The following is a 13,488-nucleotide window of genomic DNA, read 5'->3' on the forward strand; positions in this document are numbered from 1 at the left end:
GTTGTAATGTCTACACCATTCTCCTGATTTGGATGTAAATTCCCTCAAATTAAAGACTTAAATCACATATTGATTGCTTCATTTCAAATTCATTGTTGTGGTGTATAGAGCAGAAATGCTGAAAATGGTGTCAATGCCCAAATATATATGAACCTAGCTGTAAAAAGGTGTTACAAGCCTGAAAAAGCGCTGTTACAGAAAAAAAAGTTCAAAATATTGTGCACAAAGTAACCCAGAAATTAACTCCTGCAACCAGTAAAGCTGTTTTTCCAAAAACCAGAAGATTGAAAACACAGGAGTACACTAGCTGGAGCAACTTCAATGTAGATGTCTGTACCGTATACTCAAGCATTTTTATTCACATGTTGGGAATATTAAAAATTAAGACCAAGAGGTTAAAAAACAAAATTTATTTGCTTGTAATTTTGTTTTATAAAGGAGAGCTGGATGTCTCCAATCAGTCACTGCCACCATCATTTTATACATGTGTCAAAGTCAATGTATTAATGGCACTTTAGCTGAGCCACTACATACACACATACGTACACATGTTAATACACATACAGCACATCTGGCTAAAATTTCTCTTCAGTGTATCATCATTTAGCTTCATTGCATTGAAACACTACTCAGATTTTCTCTTCGCAGTTCCTATTCTGCAACACTTCCGTACACAAAACAAGCAGCATTTCAGCGACACCCACAAAACAGTTACAAGAATTAAGACTAAAAAGCAGATGACATCCAGGCTGTGGTACTGAAACCAGTTCAAGTCATGTGCAGCTACTCTTAGATGTGACGCTCCTTTGTGTCTCATGACGAACTCGGTCCAGAAAACGGACAGTTCCAACGGGTGAACGGGGCGGTCCAGGTGTGTCTCAGACAGGTCCACCATTCTCTCCTTATAACTGTGGAGAATTTAGGTTTTGTTAAATAGACTGTATGGATTCCCGTTACTCATCAAAAGAGCATCTTTATATCACACACCTTGCATTAGTAAAACTAATTGCTACTGTTTATACTGTAAATATATAACACCTAAGACCTTTCTCTGTCTGCAGAGGTGTTAATATTGACAAATTTTTCAAGTAATTTACGCAGAATGTCTGCTTTAGTACCATATAATACATACGTATAATTTAAGTACAATTTAGTGTTTTTCACAACTACTAGATCAAAGTTTTGAATGTGCTCAAAAAAAAAACCTCACAGGGCACCTTTGAAATGCAACACAAACAAAAGAACAATAGGAACATTGTGTACAGGTCCACACAGGCCAGATAAGAGGTCCTGTTATAGGGGTTTATGTGACTGTGGAAAAGTATGATAAAAATGATAGATTCCTGTACACACTCCAGCTTTAACAAATAACAGTAATTTTTTTGCCAGTTAAAAAAACTTTTAGGGTTATCTGAACTTGCTTCCCAAACACTGTGGTCTCATTGTTTTCCATATTCCACCTCAGTGATTGTGTGTATGAACTGAAAATGCAGTTGTCTTACCTTTTGTCATTGATTAGTTTCTTTAGTGCAGCCACTATTTTTTCACTTGTTACATCATATATCGTGAGCTGCTCTGCAACACCACGCACCACGATGCGATGTACGTTGTCTCGCTGGTCCCCGAAAAGTGGAAACATCAGCATTGGCACAGCATTACAGATGCCTTCATAGAGACCGTGGGTCCCTCCATGAGTGATGAAGACTTTAGCCTTGGGATGGGCTGAGGAGCACAGAAAAAAATCACAATTACTGTTCCAGTCTGCCACAAACTACTTATAGATCATTTTAACAGAAAAGACTTTCTTTAGGTTGTACGCTGTGATATTACAGCTGCACATAATACGGTTTATTCGTGTAAAACTTGACGCACCTAGGAGATCGTTCTGAGGTAACCATTTCAGAATTTTGACATTCTTGGATACATCTTTGGGTACCACGCCAGTGTATCTCCACACAACCTGAAACATAAATACAGACCAGCATTGTTAATGTTTAGTATGAAAACTTATACTGAATGGAGAAATGGCTGTGTTTATGGCAAGACATAGCAGAGAACAAAGTCCTGTGGGTCAACCTGATTGCACCTTCAGCTTATAAGCAGAGTGTAAAACTCTGGCCAGTGTGTAAATGTTTGCTGAGCCCATGTAGCTGAAACTTGTATAGTAATCAGTGCTTTATCTGAAGAGTATAAATAGCAGTATAATCAAAGTCAGTTCATTGTATTGAGCACAAGTCAACCTAAGTGTGTAAAGTGATTTACTCAGGTGATCATTAGAACAATGTGCCAAAAAGCGTCAAAGGGCCACCTTTTCCTCATGCATTCAGGGTAAAGTCAGTAAAGCTGTCGACCTAAGGCTCAACCTGATTGCAGCATTAGCATACAAGCAGACTGTGATAATCCCTTGCTAATGTGAAAACGCTTGCTGTGCTTGTAAAGATGCAGCTTGTGTAATAATCAGTGCTTTATTTGAAGATTATAAACACCTGTATGCTAAAAGTGACTTGAATGGATTGAAAGGAGACTAGGTGAGTAAAGTGATTTTCTCAGGTGAGTGTTACCCTCTGAGGAATTTGCCGAAAAGCGTCAAAGAACTGTTTGGCCTTCTCCTCGGGCATTGAGGACAGCATTGATCCCAGGGTGAAGACAATAAAGCCATCGTCTCCTGATCCATTGACGAACTCTTCCAAGTCCTAAAGGGAGGTTGGAGAGCACAAACACGACCTCAAAACATGGTTGAAATATTCTCAGTTTGTAGGATTTATGCAACTATATCTAACTGATATCATGCATTATTTTAAGTAATCTTGAAACAATCTTATTCTTGCTTATATCAGCAAACCGTTTTTCTTCTGTATTTGATACCTGTTGAAACAACAGGGTCACTACCCTCTTTTCTTAGATTACAGAGGCCATAGTCCAGAAATCTGCTTATCCTGGCTCGCATTTCACACTCTGATCCAACAAACCGGTTCTTGCACAAACGTTCGAGCCGATTCTCAGTAAATCTCAATAAACAATCAAGCTAATTTGTATATTTAACTAGTGTTTGTCTTGTTTCATCTGATATTTTACATATTTAGCTCCACATTCAGTCCAAAAGTGTTAAGTGTTGTCTTTTACTGAATATCTTTATTATTTTTTATACAACACAGCAATATTTTGCAAGCTCCAGAAAGGCATGATCTGTGTATGTTTTAACACTGATGCTTCTACACTGTCTCTAGAAACATTTGTACAAGCATCAGTGTAGACGTTACATACAGAGAAATGTTCTCACATATGGTGTTAATGTTTAGAAAAATGCTGTTGTACTCAGAAAAGTAGCTGACTGGTCCAATATAAAACTACTGATTGGTGGAACATTTCTTGTTCTGAGAACAAAGCAAGTATATGACTTGGCTTAAGTGAATCCAGATGGAGTACATGCTTGTTTATGCAGGCAGATACAATAATTATCCAAATACTCACCGCTGGCAGAGGAGCTTTTTTTGCACAGTTGATCCCTCCAATCAAAACCATGTTTGGCATGAGAGGTCTGGGCCATTCAAAAGCAAAGTCATATCTGAGAAGCCACACAGCCCCATGACTCAAAAGACCTTTGTAGGTGAGGTTGTCTCCAAAATACTTGTTGACCAAATCATCAAAGTGTCCATAGATGATTTTGCAAACGTACATCTCCAAAATATACATGCCAAAGTTGCCGACTCTCTGTGGGAAGGTCATGGAGTCAGTAAACCCACTGAAGAACTTAGGGACATAGGAAGGAGGAGAGGGGCACTGGTTCGCCTTGATGTCCAGCTCACAGGGAAGCCCTCGTAGGAAATAAACAGCCGGAATGGAAAACATATGAGACAGCATGGAACCACAGGGAAGGAAAGGGTCTGTGAGGAGAACTTCAAAGCCCTCTCCCCTCAGTTGAGCCATTAAAGGCTCATTGTTCAGCAAACTCTCACAACCTTTCACTTGGAAGGTAGTGAAGTTGATCAAACGTTCCACATTGACAAACGCATCTGTAAACTCTGGTGACTTGAGGAAAGCCGAGCCCCCGAGTTCATCAAAACTTCCATCCAGCTCAACTTTGGTGTAAGGCACTTTGTAGATCTGAATCTTGTAGCTGTCTGAGCCCTTGATCAGCAGGCTGCTTTCTGGTACCAGAACCAGAACCTCATGGCCCCTCTTGATGAGTTCCTTCACCAGCAGCTCCATGCTAAGCCAGTGGCTTCCATCCACAGGCATAACCAGCACCTTCCCCCCCTGAACGGACCCCAGACTGAGGCAGCATAGCAAGGCCACCAGCCCCAGAGTAGGAAACCCAACCCCGCTGTTCATTGCCTCCTCTCTGTACTGCAAGCTGACTTGTTGTGAGAGCTAGTGGTGCCTGTTTTCGGGGGTGGCTTTGTGTGTGCACGTGTGTGAGGGAGTGTGTGTTTAAATTCTGCAGGAAGTTCAGGCTGCATTCAGAGTCAGGCTCTTACATAATCTCAGGAAGACAGACAGAGTGGAGATTCCCAGCGGCTTCTTTTCACAATGTGTCTTTCCTGCCATGTCTTGCTGTATCCTTTCACACTCAGCACATTTATTACAGTAATTTCTGCACAAAACATGTTTTTAATTGCTTTAATTTCATTTGTACTTCTTGTGTTTTTTTTGCATGCATGTGCTGCCTACCAATTTGAGCAAAGCCCTTGCTTATTTACTTTGGCTCTTCCTTCTCCCAGCCCCCTGTAACGCAGCCACATGCGTGCCTAAGAGCAGATAAAAACTTTTTTTCCCTTTCTCTACTCACACGCACACACATATACCTTCAACCATTGTAAGCAGACTGATGGCGTGCGAAGCCATGTGTAATAGGACACCAACACCCTCCTTTTTCCTGGGATTCGATAACATCAAACAAGTGATGTAATGCGTGGAATTTCACCTCACACTGCCTTCCCTTGCTTTAATCTTAGAAATCCTTTTTGAGTAGTTGTAGCACTGGTTGCCAACCTGAAAATATTATCTAAACGATTAAAGGACAAGAGGGAAGTTAGTAGAGGAATATGAGGAAAAAATTATTTAAATTTGGCAGAGCATAAAAAAACACCCCAAAATTATCTTGTCCTGTGCGGTGGTCTGCGGTGTTTTCATTTTGCTATGATGTAAACAAGAAACAGTGGAATCCAGTCACAGTAACACATGTTTCAAATCTCAGCACACACTCTCTAATGGGGGTTACACTGGGATGTATGGGGAAGGGCTGCCCTTGTCCAGGGAATTGTGAGGGGTCTCTTATGGGTGGAACCACATTGTTCTGACTTCCTATAGGGATTTTTCTTCAGTAGAAAGTAGCTCCTTTGAAAACTGTTGGTGCTGTGCTTTGTGGATGTATAGATTGTGAACAACAATGGCATTGTTTCTACAATGAAATGATGCTGACTTTTCAAAAAGCTTTTTACCACAGAATAAACTGCATTTGCCTCCTCTGTACTGATGAAATCTGGGAAAGATATTTGATATCGTACAGTGGCTGATAAAACTTGGGAAAAGTGAAAACATTTTCATTTTATTGTAATTTTTATGTGTAGACTTTTGTTGGCGGAGAAAAAAGCTCCCCTCCTTAATCTCTATAAAGTAGCACCCCAAACGTGTATGCCCGGCATCCAAATACACTTCAAATAGTAGATGTTTTCTTGTTAAAACACCGAAATTCCTGTCCATATGGAATGCCATTTATCTTTACACTGAGCCAGCTACAACATCTGCAGTAGTTTTCTATAAATTGTGTTTCCATCTGTGATGGCCGTGCCCACAGCCGCACAAAAGGTTGCAGCATTTACTCACCCACAAACACCATTGTCACATGTTGAGCTATTCAGTGTTGCAGTCATTTAAATGATAACACACAGTTTGTTTAAAATTGATTAATTAGCACACACATTTAGTTTACATTTTTCATCATTTTGCTGTTTGCTTTTTGTAATTTATTTCTCCTTCGTTTGAGTTACCTGTCTGCTGCATGGCATTTCCTGGTTGGACAAACAAAAGATGGGGCTGAAGGTGGAGCAGGGCTTTAAGTTGAAGGCCCTTTCAAGGACCAAACCAAGAGCTTTTACATAATGGGGGGGATCAGGGTTTCATTTAGGTAGTTTTATTTATTGTGTATATAGTTTCCACCTGTGTGTTAAATGTGGTCAGATCCATCACTACATATGTTGTGCCAGTGTCTTCTTCTGGCAGGTCTGTTACTTGAGTTGGTGTTTAGGTTTTGTCAGTCTTATTCACCGTAAAGTTATATTTTCTTGACCTCTTTTAAGGGCCCTATAACTGTGATTTAATTACCTTTAGTCATTTGTTTTGTAAAAGTTACTTTTGTAAAATAAATATTTCCTTTTTGGGGACTTTAAACTTGTGTTTTTTGTGCTTGACTGCTTGGCTCACAACACTGTCCTCGGGCTTACAGTCTTGCTTTACTGTTTATTCATTTAACTGATCAGTTTCATGCTGAGAGGGTACTGGATGCAGATAAGATGGAACCTACAGAAAATGTATGATTTCAGTCACGAAAGTTGGCCTTTTTTGCTTGAACACCTGCATGTGTGTGGTAGACTTGTTGCAAAGAGGGCAGCAGGACTTCTCAGCGGTTACACATAGATTAAGGATCTTTTTGAAAAGTTATTTGGCTCGATGAGAGTTTTATTCAGTGCTGTTTGTGAAAGGTTAATATATTGAAGAATCCAACAAGAGTACTAATTTTAAAGCAATATTTGTGTAACTTAGCTGAATTCTGAGTTTAAATTGTGCTGTGAGTGCAAACTGTTGGATGATATGTAGTTTACTGATGGACAGCAGAGGCTGTCTGCTAACACAGGTAGTGAAGAAATAGCCGTAGGCTGTTGTTTAATGACTCCTGGCTTAATCACTGTCCAGGAAAGCAGCTCATATCAGCCATATGTGGCTATGTTACAATAAATGATTGGATTGATTGATCACTGATTACCCTGAAAAACCTGGAGCTACATGGACAGAACCAGTACAGAGCAGAGGTCACTATTGCCCAAAGGAGGCAATTTTTAACCTTAATACACCAAAAAAAAAGTATACTGATTCTGAACTATGTCTATATAGACTGTATTTTTTTCTACATTTAGATGCACTCACAGCTTTTTAAATACGTAATTCTATTAACTTTTATTGGCACAGTCCAAAAAAATAAAAAATTGGTGCAGAGAAGCCTCCTCTCCAGTTCACAGACAGACCTCCTTTTTCCACCCTTAATTAAATCCCTCCTAATCTTATAATTAGAAACACTCCCATTCACAGACAAAAAAAACAAACAATCCAAACAAAGAAATCCTATTCATTTATTATGCAGTATTTCTTAGTCTAATAACTCATTGTTGGTGTGCACATGCAGCCTGCTATAAAGTCAGCATAACTATAACTACACAAAAAAAAAGCAATGCTCTGATAAAATTCAACTTTTTAAAAATATACAATTCACTAAGCTGCGACCACTGAGCCTCTCGTTTAGGGGTTTACCTTTAGTTAGATTAAGCTTGGCCATTGTATGTTTTCCTCTGCTTTCAGCTTGGTTTCTCTTCCAGCTAGGTTACAGATTCCATCTCATTCAGTCAGCAACTCCCAGTTTCCAGTTGTTAGGTTACATCTGTTCTGTAACTCAGCCTCATCAGTCACCGTCATTAGTTGTGCGATTGGCTTACAGAAAGACAAACAAGTCGTTTTGTCCCCTACATAGCAGAATGATGATGAAGGGTTAACAAACGAACTCACCTTCAACTCAAACAGAGTCAAGATAATCTGTTCCCACATATTAGTATATTGTAGTCAGTCATACATGTTCAAACTGGAAACTGATTCTGAGGAAGAATAGTTAAACAGAAATCCCCAGGCTGACAGAATTAATCCCTTGGCTATCTGAATCCATGTTTTTATTTTTGCAGTATTAAGATTTTAAAAAAAAAATCTCAACCAAGATGTTGACTGCTTGTTTTACTTCAGACATGGCAACTTGGTATTTCTTCAAAATTTAAAATTGTCCTCAAAAATAAACTGGATTCAATGTTTAAACAAACCCTTTCATCTTAATTTATGAATGCATTGTGTAAAAGTTTCAAAACCAAAATCCAGAGACCATTTAATCTGACATGTTTGAATTAAAGCAACAGAAGAAAGAAATGTAGAGTACACACAGTCTGCTGCATGCATAGTCATTCTAAATTCCATTTTTCTCTCTACAAAGCATGACTGTAATAACCGCACCCTCTGTAAACAGCAAACACCTCACCTACACTTTACTTTACAGCTGACCTGACCTGTACAGTTGTACACACTTGCCATCTACTATAAATGTAATCACTCTGAACTTGTAATGTACAGCATGTGCAGTAATGCTCAAAGCTCTGCACTTTAAACAGTGATATCAGGCAACCAACATTTCACAAGAATTGAATTTCAACCATCTAGCATGAAGTTGCAGAAAAACATTGTCTATAAAGTGCTCATCCCAGTTGGAAATTTCCCCCTTTAAGTGCCTTTCTATATTGAAATAATTTGGCCTTTTTTGGGGGCAAGAATTTAAAAAAACAAAACATTAATGTCAAAATGAAAACAGATTTCTACAAAATAATGCCAGTTCATTAAAAAAGTTTAACAGAAAATAAGTGATTACATCAGCATCCAACTCTTTTTAAGTCAATATTTAGATGGTCCACCTTTGGCAGTGTCACAGACTTTTCTCCTTCACCTGCACATCACGGACATCAGAGAGAAACCACGACAGTCGCAGTATTGAGCCTGTGTGGATCGCTCTCAATCAGCCTCGTACGCCAGGACACTGCAATTTTAATCTATTCTTCTTTGCAAAATTGCTCAAGCTTTACCAGGCTGCACAAGGATTAAGAGCGAACAGCTATTTTCAAGTCCGGCTGCAAATTCTCACTTGGATTGAGGTCTTGGCTTGGACTTGGCCACTACAGAAGATTAATTTTATTGTATTGAAACCATTTCTGTGCAGCTTTGGCCATATGCTGTGGATCACTGTCTTGCTGTGATAACACATTTTATCCCAAATCACACTTCTCTTCTCTTACAGACTGTATCAAGTTGTCCTCCGGGATTTCCCAGTACTTTGTTGCGTTGATTTCACCTTTACAAGCCTTACAGGGCCTGCTGCCGAAAAGCATCCCAACATCATGCTGCTGCCGCCACCGTGCTTGATGGTGGGAGAGGAGTGTATGGGATGATATGTAGTATCTGGTGTCTGCCAAACATCATGCCAAACATTCTGTCGGCAAAATACTTCTATAAAACCAATGTTACATTTCTTTTTGCAGCCAGATCTTCTTTTTCAGTGTTCCTCTTCTGTTTGTTGGTGATTTTGCCGCATATCAACAATGCCGGTGTTTTGTATATAAAATAAATAAAACAGAAAATGAGAACCATGCCTGCTTCACATTGCACTTCATGTGATGTAACTATTGTAAATATGCACACACACGTCAATGCTGAAATGATATATTGTGCTGCACTACATGAAATAACAACAAAAAACAGGTAATGAACTGAAGAACATCAAAGATCCTAAAGTATAAATGAAAACTAAGCACACCAAAAGCACCGAATTGCCAAACTATAGTACAAAAAATATTCATTGAAATTAACAAATACAAAAAAGAACCTTTGTTCATTTCAGTATTGCATTTAAACTCCTAATCCATTCATATTAAGGCCCTGTAATGTAATTTTCTCTCTAGAAGAAAGGCAGACAAATGACTTGTATGTGACACATACTGGAACAACAAATCTGTACAAGTGATTCTCATAGAATGCTCAATGTCACTCTCCTTGTGTACAAAAAGGATGTAGTGACTGTCTGAAAAGCTATGGTGTTATCCCCAGTGGGATTGTGACAGCAGGTTTTTCACCCTGTCATCAAGTGTGGCTTTTCAGAAAAAGCATGTTTTTGCTATCAGACATGGTCGGGCTACAAGATGTACAAACTAGATGGTTTGGCGCACACTGACACATTACAGTAAGTGCCAACGATTCCACTCCTAAAGGGCACCTGAGGCTTGACCACTCTACTGTGAAACCAGAATGAACTTACAAGGCTGCTCATTGCCTCAACCTGACTATTGTACTGGACCTAGCACTTTTTTCTTTTCGCAAGAACTAGAGCACCACTCAGACATCCTCGAAACATTCAGACCACAGGGAAGAAAAGATGTCAACCATTCTGTTAGCCAGTCTGTTGCTATGGTCTGAAATTAAAATGTTTAACAATTATTGCATGGATTGCCACTTTACTGCAAAAAACATTGATGGATATTTCATCAAACCAGAAAGTCTTAAAGCCTTCAAACTACAATAGGGACTTTGTCACTCTAGTGTAATTAAGAGGAGGCTGCACCTTTCACATAGGGGATGAAATGAGCTGTGTATTAGCTAAAATCATCCTTCAGCGGAAATCAATCTTTTTACCTTGTTAGCATGTCCATTGGTGTCATCTATATTCTCTGTAACATGAGCAAAATAAGCACCATATTCAACACCATGGGTGACTATTTCCATCTTGAAACTGCGGCGTACTGATGAGAGTCTCACAAAGATAGATTCAAAATTCTGGAATTTAGTATTGTGTTGGAAATTTAATATGCTTTGGTCCAGCGGAGCGTTTACCTCTGAAATAATCAAGATTGTCTTCAACAGTAGAGTTTGTCTGTTAATGATTTATTTCTTGCAAGAAAGGTCAGGCAGTTCAACAGAGCATCTAGGTCTGCAGAAGGCAAGTGACAAAAATAAGAAAGTGCACAGAACCAAAGAAGGAAAAGAGGACAAAGAAAAATGGGAAGATTGGGCTGAGGACTAGCATGTGCTCATTAGGGCATACTTTTGTTAGATGGGGAATCTCATGCTCCAAACATCATTTTATGATGTGTAGCAAGTACAATGGATTGTGATGTGCTCATAAAATCCTGAGAATTCAGCAAGAAAATGTGAAAGCATAGCAACATGCCACCATCCAGATGCAATGTGCCAAAAGAGGAAGATGCTGTGTGTTAACTGGCAGTTTTCTGCCAAACTGATGCCTTCCAGTTGCATCTGCCTGCATTAAGAAAACAAACAGGCCTTTTGGGAAACTCTTGCACTGTCATGTTGATTGCTGCAAAAGATAAAAAGTGATTCAGCTGTTCAACCAGGCAGTGATGCCAAAGCCCGAAAACACCCCAAAAAGTAGCTCTGATCTGATGGTTTCATCTATGTGTGACTTCATTTCACTTACCAGGTGCTTAACACTGCATCATCATTATCAATTAAAAAAAGGAATAATTTTCAGCAAATTACTAGTGTCACAAACACATGTGCATATTTCAGAACATTTTGGTTCATCTGAAATCCCTAAAAGCAAACTGAGCTGTTTATGTTGTCATTATTTGCCAGTACTTGAATCAGAGGAAGTACAGAACCTCCTCTGAACCATGGCAGGAGGGTTGCAACATTATCTCCTGCTAGACATTGAGGCAGATACTGCTTGTCTTAATTGTTCATATTATCAAGTAGTTGCATCATATATATAATTTTGGATATGTTATAGTCGTGCGTGCTGAAATCTAGTTCATATCAAAGGTTACTGGAGGCCTGATATGTCTTTGATTGTTCAGGACAACGGAGTTTTATCTGTAGGTAATATAGCATAAAGATTGTTTTTCCCATTGAGCCTTTATAGGAACCATAAAATGCCGATAAGAACACCTGTGTACAGAATAAGCTGTGTGTACTCATGCCCGTCTATTGTCCTACTTTTATTCAGACATGCCAGAATAAATGTGGGAGGGTCTTTAATTGGTGTTGGAACAGTATCACAGCAGTATAGACAAAGTATTGTAATGTTCTCTTTTGGTCTTTGTATCCGTGATTCTACCTTCTCTGAGAGGCCACTCAACACTAATAAACAAATCTAGATTTGATACAATCTATTCAGTTTGTAGAATTAAGAAATTCCTGTTTTATTCTTTTTTTATTTTTATTTTAAGGAATATTGTATTAATAACCCAAACTCTGTGATTATGTTTATTACAGAGGTCTGCCATCTTTGTTTAAGTTATCTCATGACTTGTGTAACAATAAACTACAACCTTCAATGAAATGAGGACAGCAGAGAGAGAGCTGGCTTGAGTTAACTCCATATTTATTGCTTCGGTCAGCTAGAATGAGCAGTGCCCAGGACAAACTTCAAGTATGACTAGTGTACAGTCCTTACATGCAGACATTTTGCAACTGCGTGCGTCATCTTATTTCCTGAATTTTGAAAGACTGCTTTACACATGTGAAAGGATTCCAGTAACTTTGACATAAGACAGAGGGTGTTTGCGTCCTTAACTGTTCACACACTAATTCTCTGTAGCTGTGTGTACAGTGTGGGAGTGGAACGTCTGTACATTGAGTGCTATTCTAGAATTTCATCGTGCCGCTACCTCTGCAGCGTCCTGTCAGCTCCATTAAGCGTAGCTGAATACGCTGCCTCGGGACACGCTGACCCACTCTTTCCCAACTGCTCCTGAATATCTGTATCAATTATGCTCTTTGAATAACAAAGTGACAAACAAGAAGTGTTTTCAAGGACATTCAGACTGCAGCAAATGATTTAATGCATAGGCCTCAGGTATAAGCCTGTTGGCTCCCACAATATGTACCTCAATTTCATACAACTGCTTATTGCTACCATCACACAAACAGTGAATGTGACTGGTTTAGTAAAATGTTTGCAACTCCAAGAAGATGAGACATTAGAAAGTGATGGATACTTTGTTTAGCGCCATAGGAGTCAGTTGCAGTTTGGTACTTCAAAAATTGAACTAATCTACAGTAATACATATTTAGATTGTGTGGTTGCTGTTTTAGCTGCGCCCAAATGTGACTATTTCCCTTTATCAAAAAAAGATAGACCAGACTGCAATAAATCAAATTTCTATGTGTGGCATAGAAAAGAAAGAAAACAGTAAGGAGATACCTGCACACTCAACTGATACTGCCTCAGTGGTTTATTCAGCAACATTTTTTCCTCAACTGATCTTCTTGCGTTTCGTGATTTTACCCGTCTCTAACACAAGCCTTTGCCATGAAGTTATGCTTTAATGTAGAGAACATTTACATGCACTGGTCTTGCAAACATTCAGTTGAACATGAACTACTTGTCATTTTATTTCCACACTGCAAACTGTGCAGATCAGTCCCAATATCTAAACCACTTGTCTGGTATTTTTTGACCCGGGACGTCATGCGATGTCTGGCGCCAGGATTTTTGCTGGTGGAATCTTTGGGTCTTATACGTTTCAGGGTGGTGTCTCCATAGATAAGGTTTGTTCTCATGCTTCTCATAATTGCTAGATCAGATTTTGATCTAAGAAATTGGCAGGCTGGGTCAGTGTCTTAGGCATTTTGCCTTGTTCCTCGAGCCATTCCTGAGCAGGTTTTGTGACGTGT

At 39.1% G+C, this 13,488-nt stretch overlaps 1 protein-coding gene across 1 annotated transcript; it reads right to left on the reverse strand.

Annotated features, from left to right (window-relative positions):
* Positions 1 to 395: 395 nt before the first annotated feature.
* Positions 396 to 4,407, reverse strand: LOC110950845 (UDP-glucuronosyltransferase-like). The gene is made up of 5 exons (XM_022193654.2): positions 3,472 to 4,407; positions 2,562 to 2,693; positions 1,873 to 1,960; positions 1,503 to 1,722; positions 396 to 908 (listed from the first exon to the last, which is right to left on the reverse strand). The coding sequence occupies exons 1-5, from the start codon at positions 4,330 to 4,332 to the stop codon at positions 626 to 628; spliced, it is 1,584 nt and encodes a 527-aa protein (XP_022049346.1). The 5' UTR covers positions 4,333 to 4,407; the 3' UTR covers positions 396 to 625.
* Positions 4,408 to 13,488: the final 9,081 nt, after the last annotated feature.

Source organism: Acanthochromis polyacanthus, chromosome 14 (assembly GCF_021347895.1).
Source record: "Acanthochromis polyacanthus isolate Apoly-LR-REF ecotype Palm Island chromosome 14, KAUST_Apoly_ChrSc, whole genome shotgun sequence".
NCBI classification, from domain to species: domain Eukaryota; kingdom Metazoa; phylum Chordata; class Actinopteri; family Pomacentridae; genus Acanthochromis; species Acanthochromis polyacanthus.